This window comes from Balaenoptera musculus, chromosome 9 (genome assembly GCF_009873245.2).
Source record: "Balaenoptera musculus isolate JJ_BM4_2016_0621 chromosome 9, mBalMus1.pri.v3, whole genome shotgun sequence".
Taxonomy (NCBI): Eukaryota; Metazoa; Chordata; class Mammalia; order Artiodactyla; family Balaenopteridae; genus Balaenoptera; species Balaenoptera musculus.
Genome location: NC_045793.1, coordinates 45,237,490 through 45,265,016, shown reverse-complemented (window position 1 = coordinate 45,265,016; position 27,527 = coordinate 45,237,490). Strand labels below are relative to the sequence as shown.

The 27,527-nt window shown below is 39.2% G+C and overlaps 1 protein-coding gene and 1 non-coding gene across 4 annotated transcripts; one reads left to right on the top strand and one right to left on the bottom strand.

The window, feature by feature from the left end:
• Positions 1-136: 136 nt before the first annotated feature.
• On the bottom strand, positions 137-22,858 carry KBTBD2 (kelch repeat and BTB domain containing 2). 3 transcript variants are annotated; one of them, XM_036863297.1, is made up of 4 exons: positions 22,441-22,858; positions 10,700-10,803; positions 5,039-5,204; positions 137-2,827 (listed from the first exon to the last, which is right to left on the bottom strand). In XM_036863297.1, exons 3-4 carry the CDS (start codon positions 5,198-5,200, stop codon positions 1,292-1,294), a joined length of 1,698 nt encoding a protein of 565 aa, XP_036719192.1. In that variant the 5' UTR covers positions 5,201-5,204; positions 10,700-10,803; positions 22,441-22,858; the 3' UTR covers positions 137-1,291. The 3 variants fall into 3 exon arrangements, with proteins under 3 accessions (XP_036719192.1, XP_036719189.1, XP_036719190.1); XM_036863294.1 differs by having other exon boundaries at positions 10,291-10,803; positions 22,441-22,856; XM_036863295.1 differs by lacking the exon at positions 22,441-22,858 and adding an exon at positions 21,898-22,243 and having other exon boundaries at positions 10,291-10,803.
• Positions 4,454-4,526, top strand: TRNAI-UAU. Its single transcript has one exon. It is a non-coding gene; the product is annotated as a tRNA-Ile (tRNA).
• Positions 22,859-27,527: the final 4,669 nt, after the last annotated feature.

Below are 27,527 nucleotides of genomic sequence, written 5' to 3'. Positions count from 1 at the left end.
CCTACAGTAAGGCTCAAATCAGACAAATATCATATAATCAACAAAATTCTGAAGAAATCACCTGTAACAAACTAAGCTGACCCCGTAAAACTAAAACTAAAAGCACACAATTCCCATCACAAAAGAAAAACAGATATTGAATATATACAATTTATTTAATAAATTAATGTCATTCAAAATACAGTGCCAGAACATTATGCAGTTGAACATGCTAGTAATGTTTGTCATGAAGCACCTGTGCTCATGTTAGATTGGCGGCACCCCGCTACTGCTAGTGGTTCCTGGGATTAATGCCAGAGCAGCACTAGTTATCTGCTCTTCTGCACCACTAGTGCAGAGAATTCCTGAACAGTTCACCTTTCTAATCCTACCCCCAACACACAACAGGTTAAAAAAAAACACACCCTGACAGCTAACGAATATCTATACACAATCACTCTACAGTAATGTTTGTTATTAAATTAAGATGTAATGACCTGGTTAACCCACTCTAAATCTTAAGATGGAGAAATACAACAGCAGCAGGTAGTTATATGCATGAGCCAATGTTAATGTAATACAGAAAGTGGAGGCATTTACTGATTAAAGCTCCACACAGACCCGCACAATGAGGGACTAGCAATTCATATTGCAAGCCCAGCAACTTAAGTCCACACCTGGTAAATGACCAGCTGATTGGAAGACCTGTATTCTAGATAGACAAGTATAAGTTAGTGAGAGAATACATGCACCTAATAGTTAGACTGATCCTGCAGTCATACTTTCCCTGTGCAATACCATAAAATGGAAGATCTTCCTCAACTATAGGATTTAGACAACATTTCTATACCAACATGGACATTAGTGTTAAGTGCAGCTCAATTAACTACACCGAAAAAACTATTCCAGGACTTCAGAACAGAAGCACAGGAATGAAATACATATAATAAAATAACCTCAGCATAATTTGCGATATACCACACTAGGAACAGGAAAACTACTTTAATAAGAGAACTTTTGGAACTGTACATACACAGGGCTAACAATGTTAGATAATCCAGATTTTTATGCTCTCATGATACACATAAAAGTTTCTCAATTATTGGATATCTATTTCATATTATGGAAGCATATCTTTCTTAAGACTCACCGATATATATTATACTGATGCAAATATTAAGTAGGGCATAAAAATAAAATTTATCAAAGATAGATTTTTATGTACTCATATTCAGTCCTTTCATAGCCTCTCTCATTTAGCAAAGAAAATGACAAAGCAAATAGATCAGGCGTGCACTCCCTGAACTCCTGACTATACAGATGGTAGTGCAACCATTTCTCCATCCAGTTCAAACTCCTCTGTTCCATCCGGTGAAAAAAGATAAGTTGGTGGCTTCCATGGAGATTCTTCAAGGCAGGATGGATAAAGTTTCCCCACAGTGCATCGAAAATCTCTCCCTAAGTCCCACAGTACACGTTCAGATATATGCTGCCGCAGAGACCACCGGTCAAGTTCCAGATCATACTGGTAAGTGACATATTTAGCTCTTTCATTTAAGTGGGTTTCTCGCATAAACACACACAGAGAATTTGAGATCACAACAGCTCTAACACAGGGATCTGAGTACCTCTTAGCAGGGATGTTGGCTGCCATTTTCCACTCATTTTTATTCACATCATAGATTTCCACAGTTACTGAAGACCCATCTACAGTGCCAGAGGGGAGTCTTATGCCAGAATTGGTAGCAATGTGCAACCCTCCAATATAGAAAATTTTATCACCGAAAGCTGCAGCTGAAGCAAAAGACCTGCTAGTCTGTCTCATGGCCATTTCTACCCATGAATCAGACCTTGGAAAATAACAATACATGAGGTTCAGTGTCATCACATAAATGCAGTCATGAACCACAACTGCTGCACTCCACTGCCAAGCACAAGGCAAAGGGCTTACCATTGTCCATTCATCTTTCTCAGTGTCATATCTTTCTACGGTCCTCCGGTTAAGTTCTCCACCTACACTGTCTCCTCCAATTGCATAGATATAGCCTTCACAGCAAACCAAAGATGGCTTTACGCGGACAAAAAGCATCGGGGTCTTTGGAAACCAGGTATTTTGCTGTGCATCAAACCAGTAAAAGCAATTCACAGTTCTAAAGGCAGTCTGAAGTTTGCTTGTTTTACTGTGATTTGTTTTTGTGTTTTTCAGAGGAACTTGACCACCTGCTATATAGATGTCATTATCGGGAGTTACAACGGTCCCAACCTTATGTAAATCAGCTGGTGGGCTGCATAGCTTGTAAACTTTTTCTGCTTGGGGGCTGTAACAGACAGAAGAGTAAAGACTACAAGGATTTTCTGAAGATGCTTCAATGAAAATCATCATCTCTTCTTTAGTCATTCCAAGTCTTGGTTTGAAAAACTTGGGCATGGACTTATACAGACCTTGAACAACTACAGACTTATCATTGGGTGGCAGACCTTGAAACCAAGCTCTCTGTGTTACTTCTGAAAGTGCATCAATTCTGATTTGGCTAAGAACTGAAGACAAATACTGGGATCGTGATTCTGTGTTGTACTCTAGCCACAGCATAGCAGCTTCACGAACTGTCTCTTCCTTTTCTACGTTCAAATTGTCACTACTGAGAATGTCTATCAGTAAGTCATGTGACAGCTGCATGAAAGCTTCCTGGTGATACACAGCAGTGAACTTGTGCTCCACCATCCTTTTAGCACTTTGTTTTAATTCCTCACAACTGAACAGATCAGCAAAACTCAACAATCGCACACAGTTCTCTGCGTTTATCTTTTTAATTAAATATTCTCGACAACGTTGTAACACATCTTCTACCTAAAATGGAAAAAAAAAAAAGGCTGATAAAGGCAGGCTAGACAAATTTTATTTTTATGTAACACACAGGTATATTAATCAGATCCCTATACTGTAGTTTTTATTTTTAGATACACTTTTGGGCTAAGAGATAATGTCTTTCAGTGATAATAAAATTAGAAGACTATGCATTTTGCATTTCGTCTTCCTGTCCAGTGGCCTACTTAACTGCCCTATTTAGGAGTCAGTAGTATAACATTAAATAGGCTCTTAAAAACCTAAACAGCCTTAAAGGGAAAGGGAAAGAAATTAATTCATGCATAAGTTATGTATTTTTTAAAGCCTAGCAAAACATGTAACTGAGAGAACCAAATGAAAACAATGTAAATCAGTATAGGAAATGATTACTGTTGAGAAGCTGGAATCTGGTTTTCTCAACATGGACAAGACAGTCATATAGAAGCAGAAAATCATACACAATGCCTAACAGTAGTTATTATTCGCCTTTCTTACGTGGAGCAGTAGGATAACCAATCAAAAGAATATATTCATGTGCAATTACAAATTACCTACATTTAAATGACCCATCTTAGCCACTCTAACTTTCCTAGATTTGTTGTTTCTTAAGAAACAGTAGATCTCAGTTGAGTCAGAAGTGCTACCTACTATACTTATTCAATGTCACAGTGATTGACTAGAAGCAGTTTGTGATAAGAAGTCAGGCTGCTTGGATTCAAAACCTGGATTGGCCAGTCAACACTTGTACAATATCAGACAAGTAGCTTTACTTCTCTAAGCCTCAGCTTTCTCCTGTATAAGATGGGGAAATCCTTCCTTACAAGTGATTATTTTAAGGATTAGATGAGAACCTATATAAAGCATTAGTACAGAATCTAGCATATAAAAACATCATTTCATGTGGCTAATAGTAAAAGCCATGTTGGTAGTCATAAAATGCCACATTCCCGGGCTTGCCAGGGCAACTTACTCCCAGAGGCAGAGTCCTGTTTTGCATTTGGCCAAGCACATGCCTATAGGTTTCACTAACATGATAGAAAAAATTATAAGGAAAGGTATCACTATAATAACAGTGTTCTGGAATCCAAATTTCTTAAAATTCCTCAATTTTTTAGCAATTATAAAAAAACGTGCTTTTAGAATTGCTGAAAAATTAAAAGAGGTAATGAAAACATATAAGCTATGGAAGAAATACAGTTCTTACAGTAGGTATTTCTCCCTTTTAGGTTTGGATTTAGGATGTGAATGTCTTCCATTCTAAAGCACCAGGAAGCTACCATGGCTTCCGTGTCCCCAGAGTTATAGGTATAGTAGGACACTGCACAATTTATGGGCAGGGTGGGGGAAAGAATACAGAACTAAAAAGGAAGACAGGTACTTAGGGCATGGACAGACTGAGTTCTGGTTCCCAGAGTTACACCCAGAAACTGGCATTCGACTGGCGTCATTCACATTTATTCAGCACACATTTATCAAGTACCTACTAGGTATCATGAACTGTGCTCCCAGAATTTAACCTTTAGTTTAAAGTTTCTCCCTTTGGAGAAACTTTATTTCTCCCTTTGGAGAAAATGAGGAAAACATTTTTATATTCCTCTTAAAATTAAAAGAAATGTTGAAGGGGGGCATTCCCTGGTGGTTCAGTGGTTAAGATTCTGCACTTATACTGCAGGGGCCCCAGGTTCCATCCCTGGTCGGGGAATTAAGATCCCGCAAGCCACGTGGCACGGCCAAAAAAGAAAAAAAGTTGAAGGGGAAACAGTGAAATAGTTTATCATATGTAAATATATCAATCATCACTTTTTGTTTTAGTTTAAATAATTCTCCTTAATAGCTCAGTAAGGTCTCAAGCCTATTATAAACATTTATGTTTGATAACTTCCATAAGAATCTTGACATTTTCTGTGAAAATACCATCAAAAATTAGCACATCTAAGCTTTTAGCCAAAAAACTGAAGCACTTAAATTTAACAAATGCTGTTAAAAATTTCTTTTACTTGAAATCTAAATCCTGTGGTATATTAGGCAGAATATGAAACTAATATGAAATTTTCACCTATCTTTTTAGTCAAGTTCCCATCATAAAACTAAGTTTATTAGCTGATCAAATCCTATTGTTTTTCCCTTACATATTTGAAAAAGAGAAGAAAACTTTTACCTTCTAAAATCTGCAATAAAATTACATAGCTATAAGACACCGAAAAAACTGCTTACCTGCAGGAAGCAAGCTGTTTCATAAAGTTGTTCTACAGTGCTGTCATTTATTGCCAGGTTACCCGTGTATGCGTATGTTATTATTATCTGTAAGGTGGCTGAATCCACATTCCTCAGGTGTATGTGTGTCTGTTTGCTTTCACTTAGTCCACTCATGAACATGGCCCTATAGCAGAGATGGGGAAAACAAATGTAAGGCTAAAAAGAAAAACTAGACAACACGGGATGTTTATTTAGGGTATTTGCTGATGGACAACTTATAGGGAAAGCTTTCAAGGGAGACAATAGAAAATTATAATCCAGTGCCAAAGATATACCAAACTATTCCACTGTGCCATTCTGAGTGATAACATCAAAATTAATTTAATCCTTATAGTCATACAGGAATTCAGCAATAAAAAGGAACTCTATTATATGTACTACAACACAAACCTCAAAATCATTATGCTCAGTGAAAAAAGGCAGATACAAAAGACCACATACTGTATGATTCCATTTATATGAAATGTCCCCCCAAAGCAAATATATAGAGGCAGAAGAGAGATTAGTGGTTACCTAGGACTGTGGGTAAGAACAGTGAGTGACTGTAAATGGGCACAAAGTGATGGAAATGTTTCAAATTAAATTGTAATGATGGTTGTACAGCCCTTTAAATATACTAAAATTCATTTAATTGTGTGTAAATTTGATCTCAATAAAGCCGTTAAAATTTTCATTTACTCAAATGATTTCCTAAAAATATGCAGAACAGTTTCCTAAAAATTACATGCAGGAAAATATGCTGGAAAGGCAATTAGTGTTGTGGAGAATACAAAGTAAAATGCCCATATACATGGAAGAGGTATAAAAAACAAAGAATATTGTTGCATGTACAGAAATGCCTATAGTGATCATAAGTGGGTAGCACAAGAACTAGCCTGGGCAACCTCAAGGACAAGATGAGAAAGGCTTTAAAATGGATAAAATAGTGAGTCAGGGTAGAACATAAGAACTGTTTTTCCCAGTGACATTGCTGAACATAAGGGCTCATGCAAAACATCGGGAAGATGAATGGCAGTCAGATCACAGAGGGCTTTTTTTTTTGGCCACGCAGCATGTGAGATTCTCAGTTCCCCGACCAGGGATTAAACTGGCGCCCCTTGCATGGACAGCACAGAGTCTTAACTACTGGACCACCAGGGAAGTCCCACAGAGGGATTTTAAAATGAGATATAGGAGGGAATTCCCTGGCAGTCCAGTGGTTAGGACCCAGTGCTTTCACTGCCAGGGCCCGAGTTCAAATCCCTGGTTGGGGTAAGATCCGCAAGCCCCTCAGCATGGCCCCCCCAAAAAAAACCACACACACACACACACACAGACATACGAGTCTGAGCTTTTTATTGTAGATAGTGAAGAAGGGTTCACTGAAGGGTTTTCAGCATGGATGTATTAGCGTAATAAAATGTATTCTAGGATGAATATTTTGTACTGACAGACCTCAAGGGCCAAAGGCTGGAGATAGGAAAAAGGGTTCTAAGGCTACTGCAATAATCTAGATTAGAAGTAAGAACCACCTGAGCCAAAGGCTGGAGATAGGAAAAAGGGTTCTGAGGCTACTGCAATAATCTAGATTAGAAGTAAGAACCACCTGAGCTAGGGTGGCAGAAATGGATACAAAAGCTTTTACAAAAAACCAACAAGATCCGGTGATTTTCTGAACGTACGGAATAGACTAGAGTAGGAAGTAGAGAGGGAAAGAATCAAAGCTATCCGTTTATTTTCAAGTAAGTACCTGAAAAAAAATATTGTTAACCATTGAGAGAAAAATTATAAGGTCAAGGAAAACAGTTAATCTTGCAAAAAAGGTGAGTTAAATTTTAGATATATTTAATTTGAGGTGTGAGCAGCTGAGTCAAATGCAAGTAATACAATAATCAGTTAAGTATTTAATACAACTGGAACTTTGAAGGTCAGGCATTAATGCAGTAGACTGTGAATTATCTACAAAATGACATGTGTTAAAGCCAAGTAAGTTATCTGAGGGAGACTAAAAGAAACCCACCCAGAATCCCAATGACCAACCTGAGGTAGAGTTCAATTAGAAGAAAAAAGAATGACAGAACGTTGAGAAACATTCATCAGAGAAATAAGAACAAGCCAGTCAGTACAATGCTACTCAGGGCAAGAGAGGTAGGGTGTCAAAAACTGTAGAGTCAAGGATAACAAACATTGCAAAAGCAATTAGGAAGGCACTGGTGATTTCTAGTGTAGCTCAGAATGAGCAGTAAGAACAGCAACTAAAGTTCAGGCAGTTAGGGAATGGAAGAGTGGCAAAAACATCAATCAGGGTGGTTGATAACTTCCTCCCAAAGAATACAGAATGGCCATAAATAAACCCAACCAAGTAACAGAGATTAGGAAGTGCTGTTGAAAAATACCCAAGATGTGACAAGAAACGAATAAAAACACCAATTGCTACTGGCTTCACTTGTGTGACACGGGAGAATGGGAAATAACAAAAGCAACCTGAAAAGAACTATAGGAGCTCTGAGTAAAAATGGAAGATTTAGGGGTCATGTGCCTTTCTGTCTGTGCCAGTAGAAGGTAGTTAACTTTGGAAGAGGAAGTAGGGCAAGGGAACAGCTGACTATACAGATGACACTGAGACTGGTTATTCTAGACTATGGTTTATGACACCAGAATGATGGACTTCTGGGAAGGAACTATGCTTCCTGAAGACCAAAGATTAGTAGAAGCCTAGCCAACTTGATTATAAAAATTTTAAACAGACTTTTTAAAGAAAGAGTAAATAACTGAATTGCATAATATTATAGGAGGCTAAATTACCATAGTGGAAGAGGTGTTGAGTAATTCTCAAGTAATTCCCTTCATTTAGGGTCTAAAATGAAGTGTATATGTTACCAAGAAGAAGAAACTACCATTTCAGAGATTCTCTGAATTTTTAGAAGTTCTTTTGATTCTTAGTGGGATGGAACTGGTAAACTACAAAGGAGAAATGTATCTATTTCAAAAGGCAAAATTTCTAATTGTAAATTTCTAATGATAAAGATTGATAGCAACATTATATGTAAGGATACCAAAATCTACAAACCTGAAAGCAGAATCCAGTTGAAGAACACTTGGGAGAAAATCAGGTTATTATTGTGGGAATATACAGTAACAATAATCTACCCAGTCCAGAGAAAAGATATACATGGGAGCAAAAATTAATATATAAGTGTCTTCATCTTGTGGATTATGAAACTGGCCCAGACACAGGATTTTAAAGATGGATGGCTTTAAGCCCAAACATGGATAGGACTACTCTTTCTACTATTATTTCTACTTCTTAGTATCTGATTTGCTTTAGGGAGAATATATTCTCTCAGAACACCAAGGATGCTAAAGAAGGGAACTAGCTAGTGATAAGTTAATAACAGCAGCCTTAAAGAGAATGTGTTGTTTTTAAGATTGTAACATTAATGAAATACTTAAACTTCTTGGTCTTCAGGAAAACCAATTCCAACCCAATTAAAGATAAATAATAACCTCATGGCTAGAGAATTTAAAGAATAGTGTGTTATCTATACAATAAAAAACAGACTTAGCAAGGAAGAAAAAAGGGTAAGATACCTAACCCATAAACCCACATGTTACTTCCTGATAAAGATGATGACAATTCAGAAAATATGGAGATAGACTTTCTGCATAGGTTTAAAAGTTACACAAGATGACTGCTAAAATATTACCACAAAAGATTCTACTCTATGATTACAAATATCAATCTGAAAATCCACAACTAAAGCATATAGCTCATTCCAATAATGGATAATCAATTTGTAATTAATAACCATTAAAAAGGGAGAACTAATGGACCCAGGTTTGATTGAATCTATAACCTTGAATTTCTAACACCATCTACTAAGTCAATAAATATGAAAAAACAAAAACAAACAAAAAAACCCGACCATCACAATCATCTGGGAAGCTCTTAAACATACAAATCCTGAAACTCTAACTCAGACCCACTGAATCATAATTTCTAGGTTTAAAATCCAAGAATCTCTATTTGTAGAAGCACAAGAGGATTCTGAGCATCCTCTAGATCCATTAGATTCTCTAGAACCACTGTTTGCAAATATGCTAAGCTTCCTAAGATAAGAAAATCAATGTCTGAAATTGCATGAAATATCCACAGCTACACCTGAAACAATGGCAGGCAGAGCAAGGCAACTGACATTTGGGCCTTAGCTTCTATAATCATCATGAGATGTGTTATACTAAGGAATGTTAAATTTCTACACCTTCGTGTATGTAGGCCTTGAAACGTCAAGATTAAACTTGTCCTGTCTACAGCTGCCACTAAGGAGCAGCAGAAAATAACTTTCATTGCTGATCTCCACTTATGCCAGCTAAGATTTGTAGCAGGAATATACTGGTCCACATTTCATTCATCTTTATTCTCCCTGTCCCTTTCAAATATTAAGTAAAAATTCAACCTAAGGGCAGAGACCAAATATAGGAATTTCTACGCCTTAATTCTTTTCCTCCCATGAAACACATAATAAAGGGAAACCTACCTTAAAAAGATTAAAAGTTGCAAAAGATCATAAAAATGTAAAGTTAAGCTTTATTTATTTGTAATTAGCAAACAAATAACTAAATCAACTTATAAATTCTGAGGCATAGAGAACAAAAACATTATTAATTATTAACTATTTCAATCTGGCAAGGAGTCTGGTACAGCTAAAACAATAGCACAAATGATGAAGAAACCAAGAGTGAGAAAAGAAACTCATTTTTGCAAAGGAAATAAAAGTCCTTAACATGTCTAAACAGTACCAATTATCTTCTAAAAGTTATTATTAAGCCTCCTGTAACTCTTAAATTTATAAACAATGACTGTTTTCTAAATTTAATATTTTAAAATCTTAAAAGTGAAAATCAGCCCATTCGTTTTTCTTTCTTTCAATGAAAAAACAGTATTCTGAACCTTTTTGCCTCCCCATCATTAAAACTTTACCTTAGTTAATTTCAACAAGTTTCTTGTATTTAATCCTTTGTAAAAACTTCTTTCGCCTGCCCCTTACTTACACACGCAAGGAGGTGATTTGACAAGCACTATATCACCCAAATAGAAAATTTAAGCAAAACATTAAGACACCTAACTTTTAAAAAAAATTTAAATGTTTAAAAGAATTCCTATTAAAAGATTAAAACAAGCTAACATTCTGCATTTGAAATTATAAACTAACCAAGATTACAGTACTTACCTAAAATAAGAACTACATGTTGCAAGAACCATCTTATGACAAGGGAATTCAGTGCCCTCGACAATTAACACTATGTCCGTAAACAACTGCTGTTCATAAAACAGTTTTAACTGTTCCAGCAAGGACACAGCATATTCAGTATTGATCTGCTTCTCGTCTTGAGTGGACATGACTGTATTCCATTAATATATCCAGGAACAGATTAGAAAAGTCAGTCTTACTGATGGAAGGTCAAGTGAATGCTTCAGAAATAAAGAAAGGAGAAACTCTGCTTGCTGTTATCTGCAGCATTCAGAACCAAGATTGACACATTCACTAACGAGCAGTATCTTTTTAGGCTTAGAATCACTAGCAGGTCATCCTGTGTTAATTACGTTCTTCAGAGTTTTTCAACACAGTCTGCAGATACCTTGCTCAAATTTGTAACTGTTGTTCAACTCATGAGTGAAAGAGAATAACACACGAGGTAGATTTTGTGGCAACATCCTATGTTCTGTGGATCCTCTGGAGTAACTAAAAAGAAAAAAAAGTTCAGTTAGAGTATCTAGGTCAGTACATTTTTAGAATACAATGTTTAAAATTGCAGACTTAAATATGAATTACATTTTTTTGAAGTTCAACTTTAGACATTACCATAAAAATGAAACATGAGAAAAGGGACATTTAATAAGTTTATTACATTTGTGGTTTTAATTCTTTGCCTTCTATACAAAATATAAACATTCTAGAAAATAAGGAACACATCAACAAGCATACATTTTTTTTAAAGTTCTTTAAAAATAAATAATTTCAATTACCAGCAAAGCCAAATCTCCTACTTATTTGTTTAGGAGCAATACATGACTGTAATTTAAGAGAAAAAAAACCCCCTTTCTCTTGCAAGGAGATTCTCATTTGGGGAGTATAATTTAAATGTATTCACACAGCCTTTATATTTAAATTACTTAAACTATATGATAAATAGATTGAATTTGTTTATTTCCAAAGCATAAACTATATTATAAAATTTGCAGTTCAATCCTGTAACGGAGATAAATACAACATATCTCTCTGTACAGTGGTTCCTTCCTAGAAATCTTTATAAGAACATACAATTTTACTGAAAAATGAAACATAAAACATGATAAAATAGAGAAATGTATTCCTACATGAAGACTTCATACTATACAGATATGAATGTTCTCAAAATGTGTAAATTTAATACAAATCCAACTTGCAGAAGATTCATCTGGAAGAATTCACAAATACTGCCAAGATATTTGAGAAGGGAGGACAGGTTTTTCCTCATACTCTTAACAAATAATAAAATGTATTACAATTCTACAATAAACCCAAGTAAACAAAAATAAGTAAATATAATAAGTAAATAAGTAAATACAATACATCCATGTTAAAAAAAAAGACATTAGATATGATAAAGATAAACAAGTCATTTCAAACTAGAAGATTGGGTTATTTCAACAAATAACGTTGGAACAACTGGTTACCCACTGGAGGAAAAAAAAACCCACCTAAGTTTTAGTCATACTGCATACCATTCATCAAAAGAAATTCCAGCTGCATTAAAGTTTAATTTAAAATGTTATTTAGAAATCAGTATTTACAACATATGGCAAAGGAATTACAAATCAGGAAAAACATATAGAATATACAGTGCTAATAACAGTTAAAAACTATCACCTATTTCCTAATTAGATGACTCTTAGCTCCATAATCAAAGTCAAGTGCTGTTGACATGAAACCTATAAATATATTTGACCATCACTGGAACCACTAATACTTTTTCTCACAAAAATATCATCCATATGTCAAAGAGAAGATCACATTGTACTTCCTGCCAAACTATACTATTACATGAACTGCAAACCTGACGTAGACTGTCAAATTTCCAGCCAAGTTAACTATATGCAAGTAACTAAAACAGGTGCAAAGGCAGAGACTTTGGGTCATTTAAGGTAATGACTTTGCTCTTCCAAATCTGAAAGTTACACTATAAATCTAAGTTTACTACTATAACCTCCAAAGCTAATAATACCTAAAATCACTGGCTATTTTCACATATTAATAATGCAGCAAGGCCCAGTGTTAGTGAGGGTGTGGGAAAACAAGCATTCTTACAGAGGAGTATAAGTTGATACATACGTACAAGCCCTTAAACAAAACTCTTGGGACTTCCCTGGTGGTGCAGTGGTTAAGAATCTGCCTGCCAATGCAGGGGACACGGGTTCGAGCCCTGGTCCAGGAAGATCCCACATGCCGTGGAGCAACTAAGGCGGTGCGCCACAACTACTGAGACTGCGTGCCACAACTACTGAAGCCTGTGCACCTAGAGCCCGAGCTCTGCAACAAGAGAAGCCACTGCAATGAGAAGCCCACGCACCACAACGAAGAGCAGCCTCCGCTCGCCACAACTAAAGAAAGCCCACGTGCAGCAACGAAGACCCAACAACGAAGACCCAATGCAGCCAAAAATAAATAAATAAACTTAAAAAAAAAAAAGAATCCGCCTGCCAATGCAGGGGACACGGGCTCAAGCCCTGGTCCAGGAAGATCCCACATGCCGTGGAGCAACTAAGCCTGTGCGCCACAACTACTGAGCCTGTGCTCTAGAGCTCACGTGCCACAACTACTGAAGCCCGCGTGCCTAGAGCCCGTGCTCCGCAACAAAGACAAGCCACGGCAATGAGAAGCCCGCACACTGCAACTAAGAGTAGCCCCCGCTCACTGCAACTAGAGAAAAGCCCACGCTCAGCAACAAAGACCCAATGAAGACAAAAACAAACAAACAAAAACAAACTCTTGGAGCCAGCTGTGTTCTAGAATTTAGAATTTTTCAGATCTTACAGAGGTAATGTGGTACATATATCATGTATTACAAAGGGTCTGGGGCAGAGCTCCAGAACTGAACATCCTACTATTCTCACTGAGGGAAATATGCACAGCGTGAAAAACAATACTATGTACAGTCTTATGTTATTTCAGGTCAAGTTTTGCAAAAAAAAATTTTTTAACTTGATTTTAAGAGCTTTTTGAATTTCAGATTGCAAATGATTATAGAAGATATATTTGGCAGTGAAAATGCTTAATACCTCAATCTTTCAATTCTACCTCTAAAAATCTATCTTACAGAAATGCATGTATTAATAGACTATAAGTCCTAACCCCAGCTGCAGGACCCAAAATTGTCCCCATCCATATTTATTTATTTATTATTATTATTTTTTTAAATTTATTTTATTTTTGGCTGCGTTGGGTCTTCATTGCTGCTTGCAGGCTTTTCTCTGGTTGCAGCGAGCGGGTGCTACTCTTCGTTGCAGTGCACGGGCTTCTCATTGCGATGGCTTCTCTTGCTGTGGAGCACAGGCTCTAGGCACATGGGCTTCAGTAGTTGTGGCACGCGGGCTCAGTAGTTGTGGTGCACAGGCTTAGCTGCTCTGCAGCACGTGGGATCTTCCTGGGCCAGGGATCGAACCCGTGTCCCCTGCATTGGCAGGTGGATGCTTAACCACTGCGCCACCAGGGAAGCCCCCCCATCCATATTTAAACCAGGTGACAGGAACTGGTGGCCAGTGCAGGGATGTATTTAGATTATACTCTAGACTCCAGAATTCCTTGCAGGGTAGCTGTACAGGTTCACTCTGGTCATTTCTCTGACCTCATACTATGACCTGATTTTTTTGCAGTGACTTTTTTGAGCCCCACTGAATTTGTCTCAGTTTTACTAGATTTGATTTCTTTTTATCATATGCATGAAACTGTATTAAAACTGAAGTCTGCTTTTAGAATACTACATGGCGAGCCAACTTTATATAATCTCATTGTCACTGCTTTATACACCCTATTCCCACCCCTTCCTTTGAAATCTAGGGTACATTTCTTCCTAATAAAGTAATTTTTATTTATGATATCTTAATATTAAAATAGGCAGAAAAAGAAAGTCATTCAGACATCGTGTTAAGTAAACTTAATTTAAACTGATCTGTATCTAGTACAATCCAAAATAAAATTCAGTGTCCCTTCTCTGGGAACATAGACTTCAAAATGTATTAAATAAAAATGTGAAAAATGGCAAAGTTTAAGATGATCAACAACAACCACCTTAAATGCCCGTAACATATTTTTTATAACAAGATTCCTTCTCTCCTAAAACTAAAACTTAAATAATTTCCCAACTTGTTCCAGAAAAAAAAGAAAACCCTTAAAATCAATATCCTACATACTCTGAAACATTTCACAATGTCTGTACTATATTACTTAATAACCAATGATTTGACATTTTATGAATTTTCCCTTTTTAATAAATATATTGTACCACATATATCATTCTGTGTTATACCTAAAATTAGTTTCAAAAAAAAAAAGTCATACTCCCTGTTGTCTGCAGAAGTTAGCATCCTCAGACTTAGTAATTCTCAGGTATCAATGAAATTGTTTACTTAATTTTCTATTATAGATTAATGGCTACTTAAATTTAACTCAACAAATGTTTGAATATTTACTAAGGGCTGGTCATTGTATCGTACTCTAAGGACTCAGACTGAGAGTTGCCAACCACTAGAGCTCCAAGACACCAAGCGCATTTACTCTTACTACAGCCAAAACACGACTATCATTTAAAAACAGGGTGTTTTAAAAACCAATTATTCTAGACAAACTCAAAAAGAGGCAGGCAAATGAATAAAATCTAGCTGTCTTGATCTTTCATTTCCAAACTTTTGATAGAGACATAATACAAGAAAATTTTATTGTTTACCATAAGAACAATTGTGGCACAAGTAAAATGAGGAAAGGAGGCAATTGGCACTTGTCCCCATTGCTAACAGTGGTTCACACTGCAGAGGAAGGAAAAACTTATTGAAGACCTATTTAAACCTTCTGAATTTTGTTAACATATGCAATGATTATTTAATTAAAAAACCCAAACTTTCAAAAGGTATACTACTCTCTTTTCTCATCATAAAGACAAAATATTTTAGGCTTTGCAAGCCCTTAAGGTCTCTGTCCCAAATGCTTAATCTATTGTAGCCTGAAAGCAGCAAAAGTCAACCTGTAAACAAATGGACATGACTGTTTCAATAAAATGTTATTTACAAAAACAGACTGCAGGCCAAATGTACCAATCTCTGCTTCAGGCTGCTTCTTGATCAAATATTAAGAAATTAAAAAAAAAATCAGTGACAAAAATACATATCTCAAGCTGTTTTTCCTAGAAGATTGTTTTCCCTTCAGATCACAGAAACAAGGAAAAAGCACAAACCTCAAATGCTTGAAAGTTGAATTAAATAAAATTCTTATAAATTTATTTATGGCTGTGTTGGGTCTTCGTTGCTGCACGCGGGCTTTCTCTAGTTGCGGCGAGCGGGGGCTACTCTTCGTTGCGCTGCGCGGGCTTCTCATTGAGGTGGCTTCTCTTGTGGAGCACCGGCTCTAGGCGCGCAGGCTCAGTAGTTGTGGCTTGCGGGCTCTAGAGCACAGGCTCAGTAGTTGTGGCGCACAGGCTTAGTTGCTCCACGGCACGTGGGATCTTCCTGGAGCAGGGCTCGAACCCGTGTCCCCTCCATTGGCAGGCGGATTCTTAACCACTGTGCCACCAGGGAAGTCCTAAATATAATTCTTAATCTAACCTGTATATATTCCACGTTCCAACTGAAATATTTTAATGTCTCTTACCTAATCACACAACCGCTTTCCCCACTTACTACAGGCTCAGTGGACTTTTGAAACACTTTTTTTTTTTTTTTAATCTAGTGTGAGTATCCTTTATTAAGCTTAGAAAAAAAGGACTTTTTTTCTGAAGATAATCTGCTGGAAAAAACTCACAATGAGAAAAAACTATTTTAGAGTCAAAAACACTTTCTCTTTTTTTTTTTTTTATCAACTACAACATATTTACATACATTTGAAAAATAGAAGATGTATACAAGACAATGTGTAAAGACATTTAGTGAACACACGGATTCATTAGATGAACCAAGGGCCAAAGACTGGGAAACCACTATTACTTGCCACATTTCCTGGTAGCAGGCACCTCAAGATTAATAGAAAAGTCCTGTATTTTAAAGCTGGTTGTCAGAACATATTCCACAGTGAAAAAAACCAACTAGAGTAAGAATTAAATGGGAGTCATACAAACACAATATAACAAAATTCAGAATCTAATAAAGTACAATGTACTCTGGCATTAAAACTATGCACATTCTTACTTTTTTTTCTAAGTTCTGAGCTCAATTCAATATTTTTGATTGATCTGTTTGATAGCAGAGAATAACAGCAATGAATAAGGTTAGAATGCTATACATAGGATGAGATCCTTTCCTTTTTACCGACTTCCTGCAAATAAGTACAGAACAAAGACCAACTTATTTTTAAATCTAAGAGCTTCCTATAAGAGCAGAAAATTTATAAATTGCTTGAGATTGAGAGAAAAAAAGGAAAAGCAAAAACTTTGATCCTAACATTTTCTCTAGGATAGGGGCCCCCAACCCCCGGGTCGTGGACTGGTACTGGTCCCCAGCCTGTCAGGAACCTGGCCACACAGCAGGAGGGCAGCCTTACCGCCTGAACCCTCCCCTCCCCACCCCACCCCCGCCTGTGGAAAAACTGTCTTCCACGGAACTAGTCCCTGGTGCCAAAAAGGTTGGGGACCGCTGCTCTAGGATACCCAAGCCTCCAAGGTTCTGAGTGAATTCCACCACACAAAACAGTTTCAAAACAAACATTCTGTTATTAAACGGTCATTAGGATTAAATCAGTCAACAATCCATATCCATATATACAATTCTACTTAAAAATCTGAAACACCTCCTATGGAAAGTTATTTCAATAGGTTTTCCTCCCTTTGAATAATCAATGCGACTATAAAGTAAATTTTCACAGAGCTAACTTGTTTTTCATTTTCACCATAGAATCAAATTGTAGAAAAATCCAACTTTCAAAGTACCTGTACAGCTGACCCTTGAACAGCAGGGGTTTGAACTACACAGGTCCAATTTTTTTCAATGGTAAATACTACAGCACTACACGATCTGCAGTTGGTTGAATCCTCGGATGCGGAACCACAGATATGGAAGAACATAGAATTTGGAGGGCTGACTATAAGCTACATGCAGATTTTCTAGTATTAGGAGGGTTGGCGCCCCAACCCCGAGTTGTTCAAGGGTCAGTTGTACTCCAGAAGTTTACGCTGGTTGTCTGAAATCCTCACTTCACTTTCCTATAAAAAAAACTGTTGAAGTCCTTAGGCTGCAAAAGCTAAAATATGCCCAAAAGTGTATCTGCAAAGAAAATTTACATAAATTTACATAAAGTAAATGCTACTATAATACTCATAATTTAAAAATAATAGTAACAATAAATTTCATAGGATTTAAATACTGATATTCAAGGAACAGGAATCAAGATTAATTGGAAAAAGGTATGAAATATTAAAAAAAAAAAATTCCAAATACTTTCACAGGTTTCAGAGGTGGATGGCAGTGGTTTTTTATTAGGGGAAGCAGATGTGTCTAACTTCACTTTGAAATCTAGTTTTCATTCCCACAGGTGTGTCATTTGTAGTGCCCTTCCACAGAGTAGCTATAGAAACTCAAACAGATACAAAACAAGCTTTTCCAATGTTATACAGGGAAGACCTGGAGGATAAAGGAAAGAATAAAAGATTAAATAACTACTGATTGTGAATATGAGTCTGCTCAGCAATTAACTGAGCTGTATATGTAAAATGAGGAAGGATAAAAAGATGGGGAGGAGGCTGCAAACAAGGACTGCACAAAAATTACACAGTAAGGATAAAAGAGTGATAAAAAGGAAGGGCAGTGGGCTACAGGTTATCATGTGTATGAAGCATTTTCAAGCTGTATAGTATTAACTTAGGTGATGCTCCATCTTCCAGTGCTACAAATGTCAATACAGAAAATCAAAAACTTTTGTTAGAAAGAATCCAGGGCATTCTGAATGTCATGTATTGCCAAAAAATTAAAAGCGTGAACTGTGGAGCCAAATTACTTGGGTTGAAATCCCAGTTCTGCAACTTACTAGTTGTGTGACCCTTTTCTGTCCTGTAGTATGCTCATCTGTAAAACGGGGGATAAAAATAGAATTCTTCTCAATGAATTAAGGATTAAATGAGTTCTATGAAGAGCATGGAACAGTGCTGCCTGACACACAACACTCCTACTGTGTGCAAAAAAATTGGCAATTATTTTTATTAACGCACTCACTGGTCAAGCTTTTTGTAGCACTTTCCCGACTTTCAAAACTTCACACCTATACAGGTCTAAGAGTCCCAATTACAAGGTCTCAACACTCAAACACAGTTCTCTTTTCATGCTGGGTGAATGATATTTTAGATAAGAGAAATTTATTCAAAGATTTTAGGGAGTATTTTGATGGTACAAGTCATGAAACAAACTAGTACAACAAAGACTAACCTTGAGAAGGCTGACGCCCATGCAGAAAAACTAAATGATACCAGTCATAACACAAGCCTTTCTTCATTTCAGTGAGAAAACAGGTTTCTCCTTAGGGAGGACAAAATATTGGTGCCAGAAATACTTTGCTTTCAAGTTACCAAAACAACCCTGACAGTTGAGAATGTTTGGAAGACCACCTGATCTTCAGACTGATTGTCAACCACTACACAAACAGAAATTTTTGGAGTCGTGACAAGCATCAATTAAAAAACAAACACCTGGACTTCCCTGGTGGCGCAGTGGTTAAGACGCCACCTGCCAATTCAGGCGACATGGGTTCGAGCCCTGGTCTGGGAAGATCCCACATGTCGCGGAACAACTAAGCCCATGCACCAAAACTACAGAGCCTGCGCTCTGGAGCCCGAGAGCCACAACTACTGAGCCCACAAGCCGCAACTACTGAAGCCCGTGCGCCTAGAGCCCGTGCTCCACAACAAGAGAAGCCACCGCAATAAGAAGCCCGCGCAGCGCAACGAAGAGTAGCCCCTGCTCGCCACAACTAGAGAAAGCCCGTGTGCAGCAACAAAGACCCAATGCAGCCAAAGAAAAAAAAAAAGACCAAACACCTTGCCTTTTAAATAATTTATCAAGTTTGATAAATTTCCGTACAGCTTCCTCTAATCAAATTCAGGGCCTAGGTCTATTCCCTTGTGCTCCTCCTTTCCAACTATACTGAAAAAACTACATGGCTCCATCAAGTTAATTATGCTCAGTACCCTAAGTAAATTCAGGTCACAAGAATAAGCTTCTGTTCTACGTTATGAATTATAAGTTGTCTCACTTTAAAAAAATTAAACAAGAACATAAAGGAGACACCATCTGTGATAGAATAATTATATGAGTGTAGTATGTCCTTTTATTTTGGATATCACTTTTCTCTTTTCTTCTCAGCTCTGCATAGACTTAAGAAAGCTGGAGAAGTATAGACTAAAGCAAAACTGACCTTAACCTTTTCAATGGGATTTCATTTTCCACCAAATCAATGATTTTTTTCTATCACAACAGCAGAAGAAAATATTTCCCAGATAATAAATATATTCATGAGGTCATTAAGGGCATAGCTGCTTAACAATGATTATGACTATTTAAATTTCTCAGTTTCTTTAAAAAAAAAAAGGGGGGGTAAACTGAGAAATACTTAGAATCCCCTGCCTATCATGGAAGCTACTACATGTTGCCACTTGTCAGAGGTATGGGAGTGGAGCTGAGAAAAAAAGGGAAGACTTTAAAAAGCATCTCTCATTAAATGATTACTCCAAATTTTCTCCAATAATCCCTTCTTCCCACACAGAGGAATCTAGGTACTGAAAAATCCGGCAAGGGAACCACGAGTAACCTTCATATACTTAAAACGTTACTTGAAATCAACCTATCATTTCCAATACCCTGAGTTATTTAAATATCATCTGCTCTATTCAAACTCCACAAAACTGAAAATGATAAGACTAAGATATAATGAAGGACTTTGACATTTTCATTCGTATTTTTTATGATAGCAGGACCAATCCTTTTTCCTGGGCTTAGGAAGGAGAGCAAGAAAAAATACAACTCTTTTCTAAGTATATGAGTAAAATCTTTGGGAAAATCAAAGTATCTTTTGGCTTTTGTGACTGCATTCAAGTTTCTATGAATTTACCATCCACGTTTTTTTTTTTTTTGGCTGCACTGGGTCTTTGTTGCTGCGCATGGGCTTTCTCTCGTTGTGGCAAGCAGGGGCTACTCTTCGTTGCGGTGCACAGGCTTCTGATTGCAGTGGCTTCTCTTGTTTCAGAGCACAGGCTCTAGGCACACGGGCTTCAGTAGTTGCAGCACATGGGCTCAGCAGTTGTGGCACGTGGGCTTAGCTGTTCTGCGTCATGTGGGATCTTCCCAGACCAGGGATGGAACCTGTGTCCCCTGCACTGGCAGGCGGATTCTTAACCACTGTGCCACCAGAGAAGTCCCTACCATCCACTTTAAACACATTCAGTGCTCAATATTTGGATTTTATGAGACAGCTCGTTATTTCCATTAACCAGAAGAAAATATATGGAGAAGTGTGGACTAAAGCACTATGACACCTTTATTCCCACCCATCTCCTTAAAGGGCATGTGAATAATCAAAGCTAACAGATTTTATGGTAATGCTTATGAGAGCAAAAAGGAGAGAAGAGTTATGGCACTTAGAACTCTTCTTACAAAACTGTAGAGAAAATAGTACTATGTGGAAAAGCACGAACTATAAAGCAAGCTCAACAGAAATGCCATAGCCCTGTACTGTTTACTGAGGACAACAACCTCTTGAGAATTTCAGGGCCCAATCTAAAGCGACTTCAATAAACACTAGACCAACAAAAGATCAAAGTGAAGAAGTAAGCTTAACATTAAGAAAATTCTACATCATCAAGACTGGAAAACAACTGACTGGTTTGACTTTTCGATTTACTTTCAGTCAGAAAAAGTACTTCTAAAAAAAGTCAGGAAAAAGGTCCCTACCAAAGGTTAACTAAAGTAAGTCACTCACAACTGCGAGATTTGAAGTCCATACCACTCAAATTCAGGCAAAAATTCACAACACAGCGGGAAGGGGGGGAAAAAAAACCACCCTGTCTTAAAAAAAAAAAAAAAAGAAAAAGAGGAAGAAAACCACTCTGTTAATTCCACCCTGTTAACTGGTTGCCTCAATAGAAGAAAATAAAATTTTAGTCAGACCACATTGCTGATAGGGTTGTTTCTGAATGCCTGAATGCTAAGTGAGCCAGACGTACAGATTCATGTGTCAACAACACGTGACCAGTCCTGTACCCTACGTTTTTATAACACTACTGATATAGAAGATAGATATTTCACACAAACATACCCTTTCACAGTTAATTTTACATTTTTAGATTCTTTTTCTATTTTCATTTGAAGGGGCAATCGTGGCATCGGACAATTCTAGAGATCTGTGGAGGATATATTATTCTCTCTTTGAGGTAGTATAAAAAGAGATCTTAGATCAACAAACGAGAAATAAAAAAACCCGTTAACTCAAAATAACCGCTCCACATCAAACTAAGGGATATTCTTCCACTTCACGGTTTCTCAATTCATAGGGAGAGAAAGGTGGTCGAGTTCAAATAAGTTAGTGATTTCACAGTCTAAAGTAAATACGTACAGAATTTTCCGTTTCAAAGGGCAGTTTCTGCTTTCTTTTTAAAATCATCAGTAGATCACAATGGGGCCTCAGTTAATCTAGACATCTCTTGGTTACTTCAAAAGTACCGGGAAAAAAATGCAAGGAAGGTCTTGCCCTCCTACTGCCCACCGTCTCCCGAAGACGTCGCGAGTCTTTAAGGGAAGCAGCTTCATTTTGGCAATGCGGGCGCCAGACGGGGCCAGGGAGCCGCCTGGGAGACCCGCGGCCGGAAACGCCCCCGCGAGTGGCAAGCCCCGCCGCCCCTGCCCCAAGCACCGGCCGGAGGCAGAGCCGCAGAGGGGCCGCCGCCGGGGGTGGAGGGAGGCGCCAGTCGCCCGCGCCCCTCCCCCGCCCGCAGCGGAAGCGTCTCCGGTTTGAAAGATGCCGCCGCCGCCGCCGCCGCCGCCCCCCGCCCGCCGAGCCACAAAGGGCCGAGCCCCCTCCCGCCGCGGCCCTCCTCCCCCAACTCCTCCACAGGTCGTCTCGGGGTACCCCCGCCCGGCGCTAGCGACGCCTGCTCACCCGAGTCCCTCAGTCCCGAGGATTGGGATCCGATGCGGCTGGTGGCCACGAAGACACTGGGCCCCTCACGCGCGGCGGCGGGGGCGTGGCCCTGTTGCCGCGGCTAGGGCCGGGGTCTCGCTTCTGCTTCCCTCCGAGGAAGGCTGGCGCCGCCGCCTCCCCTTCCTTCCGGTTTCCCCTCGCGCCCTCCCTCGGCCGGTGCGTCCTGAGCGGAAAGCAGCGTCCTCTCTGGGCGCAGCTGCACTCTCCACAAGGCCCGACCACCGCCAGACTCCTCCCCCGGGAGCCGCGCAGCCTGCCCGCGCCGCCTCGTCAGCCCCGGAGCCGCGAAACGCCCGGCTAGCCGCTCCCGCCCCGCCCCTGCAGCGCTCTCTCGCCCCCTTGGCGGGCCCCTTCTGAGGCCCGGGAACGCGCGGACAGCAGACCGTGGGCCAGCCTTCGCCAGCTTCCCCTTTCCGCTGCTCGCCCGCGTCTAGCAGCACAAACGTCAATTTTGCAGTTTCCCGGGTTCTTGAGACGCCCCCACCCCACCCGCCCTTACCCTCGCTTCCCCCGCCCTTTTCCTTTGCCGGATCCCACCGGAAAGCCAAAACAATTGGGTCCGCGCAGGCGCGTGGAGGAAGAGCCGGAAGGGCGGGGATGGCGCGAGGTGAAGGGGAAACGCTTTTGAAGGGGTTTTCTGGAGAAGGTCAGCGGAGATCCCGCGTAGGGCGCGTGCGCGGCGGAGGGGTCGCCCCCGAGACGCCCGGACCTGGGGCGCCAGGGGGTTCGGGCGGTGAAGGCTTCAGGCCTAGCCTGGCGAAAAGGGAGGCCGGAGAAATTCAGTGCTAGGAAATGCGGACAGCATGGCACCAGGTTTTATGCCGTAGAGTGATTTTTCCCTCTTGAAATATAGAAGTTTGCAGGCTGAGTCGGGGAGTGGAAACGAGGAGGACTAGACAACACCAGACCAGGGAAGAAAGGGAGATGTTGGGCGGCTGGCTGAGTGGGCTTTGTCTCCTCGACCCCTGCTCTCCAAAACACGCTCTGCACGTATCAAAGCACGCTCCGTTTTCTTGATCTCGTCAAGAGAGGCCTCATGCCCTGGTCTCTAGGCCAAGAAAAAACTCGAAGCAGCACCTGAAAGAGCCCGCAGTTCTGGGGAAGCTCTGCACGGGAAGCCTTGAGCTAGTTTTGTGCTGCGATGCAGCGGCTCCCCGCTCCCCGCAGTAAGTTCCAAAGGAGAGCCTTCCGCTTCACAAAGCGAAGCCTTTGTAGCAGCTGTAGGCTGTGGCCCACACTAGTGTGGTTAACTTGGTACGGCTTGCGAGCCTGCCAGAAGTCGATTTACTCTCTCGTTTGATAGCAGTAATTCATAGATCGAAATTGTCAGAAATGCCCATATAGGCTTCTTCACCCACCTTCGTAACTTCCTTTCTTGGCACAAGCCCAGTCTGGAGGATGTACGTGACCAGTTTTAAACTAAATGCGTACACGTTACTGAAGAGCCTCTTTCTTTAGGCCAGATTAAATCAACTGAATACACACCAAGATGTGTATATCTGGGACTACTGATAAAGGATTTTACAGTAGAATCTAGAAGCTAGATTAACTCAGCAAATCTTTATTGACTATCCAGGATGCTATCACGCTGCTTAGTCTGATTAAATGTTTACGTGTTTTGATATTTAACAACAAAGAAGCCATACAAAAGATTCAGTCATTTAACAAACACCTGAGCTCCTACTCTGGGCCAGACTGGATCCTGGAGATGCAAAGCCTAAACAAGAAGGCAGAAACAACAAAAAAAGGAGTTTGTGCTTCCTCCTCTAGAGGACTGAGAGCCATTTAAGATTTTTAAGGAGGAGAGTATCTTATAAGATTTTAGAAAAGTAATTCTGAAGCATGGTGGATAGTGGACTGGATGTGGGGATACTATCTAATGAGGGGGCTGTAAAAATAGTCCAGAGAGGAGGTGGAGAGAGAGTCCAAACTAACGTAGTGGCAGCGAGGATAGTGAAGCAGAGATGGACTTGAAACTAGCTAGATATAATAAACAAGACTTGGTTACTAAGAGGATGAGGGAAAATAAGAAGTGAAGGATGACTGAGTTTTCCAGTTAGGGTGACTAGATAGTAATAGCAGTAACTATAGGAAGAGTAGCTAATTGTGAGGATGAAAGAGAGTACTAAAAAGGTGTCATTTTAATAGCTGCACAGTTAGGAATGCATATGGCTGCGAATTAAAAAACATTATATTGCAATGGCTTAAAGAAGCGTCTCTTTAGTCACCTAAGTCTGCAGGTAGTTGGTTATCGTTGGTTCAACAGCTCAAGAACAGGAGAGCCACAATTTCTGTGATTCTCTTGACATTTCTCACATGGTTGCAGGGTGGTTGCAGCAGTTTTACTCTTTACACCCCCGTTGTTCAAGGCAGGAAGATAGGGAAAGGAGTGGCTTCAGCCACCTTTTTCTTTTTCTTTTTTTCCAGGAAAGTAAAAGCTTTCTCAGGATAATACTCCATACCCCCAACTCAGCTGACTCTCACATACATCTCATTTTCTAGAACTGTCTTTCAGCCAACTATAGCTGTGAGGACTTAAGTTTTTCCAAGCTCTAGCAAAAGGCTATTTGGGTCAGGCAAATAGCAGTCTGCCACTTGGTTAATACTTAAAGCATCACTTTTTAACATTGAAAACACTGTGGGCTGGTAGCCTGGATTGAAGTTTCTAGAGTTTCAAAGAAGCCAATCTTTTTGGTGTTTTATCTTAACTGGGAAAAGAACAGGTTGAAAATTTATCCTCAAATATTTGTAATTGTTTTCCATTCCTTCTCTCCTCAAAGTTGCCATCCCCTTAAAAATCCTCAGAGGGAACTGGAACCATCAGGAAGAAGCGCCTGCTGCAGTCAGAGGAGGCTGACTCCTTGCAGCTGCTGTGGTAGAACAACTATAGGGTGCTTGGCATTATGAGCATCAACACCACCTTGACTGCTTTACAGATTTCACCTCGTAGCTTGGAAGCGGAACAATCACAGCTAGTTTGAGAGTCCAGTTTAGGGAGATCATAAATCAGTATTTTCTAGCTATTATACTATTTTTTTTTTACAATGTAAAGTAGCTCCCATGTGATCTATATCCAAAATTAGGCACATGACATTGTTTTAAGCATTCCCTTTTAGTTAATAAGGCATTTTCTTTCAATTAAGTGCCAATGGCCATGAAACAGAATCCTTCTAAGACTGCATTTTAAACATTGTCATGATTCTAGAAAGAAAACAGAAATGATTTCCTGGGAAAATAAAGATGCAACTACACATTTTCTAAAGTTGAATCTTTGCTTAACCATTTCTGATGTTACACATCAGAATCATTTAAGATATTAAGATAATCTAAAATATTCTTAATGTTAATTTTAACCTATTTAAAAACCCTGGATTTGGGGGAGGAAGTTACCAGGCCATCTGTGAGGGGGGAGAGTGCACAATCCACAGTTGATTGAATCTGCAGGTGTGGAATTGCAGATAGGGAGGGCCCACTATAAAGTTACATGTACTTAGAGAAGGGTCAGTGCCCCTAACCCCCATGTTGTTCAAGGGTCAAGTGTATACCCTCTCCATCTTGCTTCCCTGTATTATATACAGAGAAAATCCAATTAAAATGGACATCATTATTACCGGGTAGCACAAGGGAGTTCTTTATGGTAACAGAACATTTCTGTATCTTGATTGTGGTATAAACATATACATATGATAAAATTTAATAGAACTACATGTAACACCTACCAAAAAATAAGTGCATATAAAAGGTGATGAAATCTGAGTAAGGCCTATAGTCTAATTAATTGCACTGTGCCAATGTCAGTCTCCTAGTTTTGATAATGTACTATAGTTATATAAGACGTTACCACTGTAGGAAGTTGGGTGATGGGTACACAAGGAACTCTCTGTACTATTTCTGCAACTTCTGAGTCTATAATTATTTCAAGATAAAAAGTTTTAGAAAGTGGATATCATTTATTCAACAAAGATTTGCTTTAGTACTCTAGGATACAGAGATAAAAGGCTCATAGAGGAACAGGAATGTTGGAGGAAAAGACCCAAGCAAATCAACAGTAGGATAAATTCTGTGAAAGCAATATGTACACTGGTGTTATAAGAGTACATAAGAAAAACAAGAAGCTCAAGAAAGTTTTTTCAGAAAAAGTGGAGTAGGGTAGGCAGAAAAAGAAGGGGACCAGCAGAGGAACATAGCAGGGGTCAAGGATAGAGGTTTAAACAAACGAGCTGGTAGGTTTCACTATTATGTTTTCATTGTGCACAGTATTTTTAACTCACAGCCCTTCTGATGGTTATAATTAAATGTTTTTATAATGTAAGCTCCATGAATGCGGAAACCCCTTTCATATCTTGTTGACTCTCCAATGCCTTACACAGTGAGTGTCTAGGCGCTCATAAATATTTGTTGGGTGAACAAGGTCATTAGCCATGACTAGAACATGGAGTATTTGTGGGGGAGTGACAGGGTATCTGGAGAGGAAAGCAAGAGGTAGATACAGATCATGAAGCTGCTTATAGGTTAAGTTTGGACTCTATCCTAAAGTTAATGGGGACCTAGCAGTGGAATCAGTTTTGTGTTGTAGAAAGACAGTATGAAGAGTAAGTAGTAGAGTAGAAGCAAAAAGTAGCAGTGTCCCAAAAAGTCAAAATGCAACCTGAGTAGTTTGTGTGTTAGCAGAGGAAAGCAAGCTAGGCTGTTAGTAACTGCAGGTCTCACTCAAGGGATAGTATGTCTACCAGCCTCTGAGTGTCTGAGGTCTTTGTTCTACACCAATAATAATAAAAACAAAACAAAATCTAACTCTTGGTGAGTACTTATTATGTGCCAGGCACTTTATATCAACTCATTTAATCCTTACAACAACTGTATGAGTTTGCTGCTATTGTCTCCACTTTACAGTTGAAGTGACTAAGGCACAAAGAAGTTAAGTAACTCACTCTAGATCACACTACTAATAAATTAGCAGAGCCAGGATTAAAATCTAGGCTGCCTGGCTCCAGTGTCTATGATTTTAACTACTCTGTTTTACTGCTTTCTTTTCTCCTAGCCAA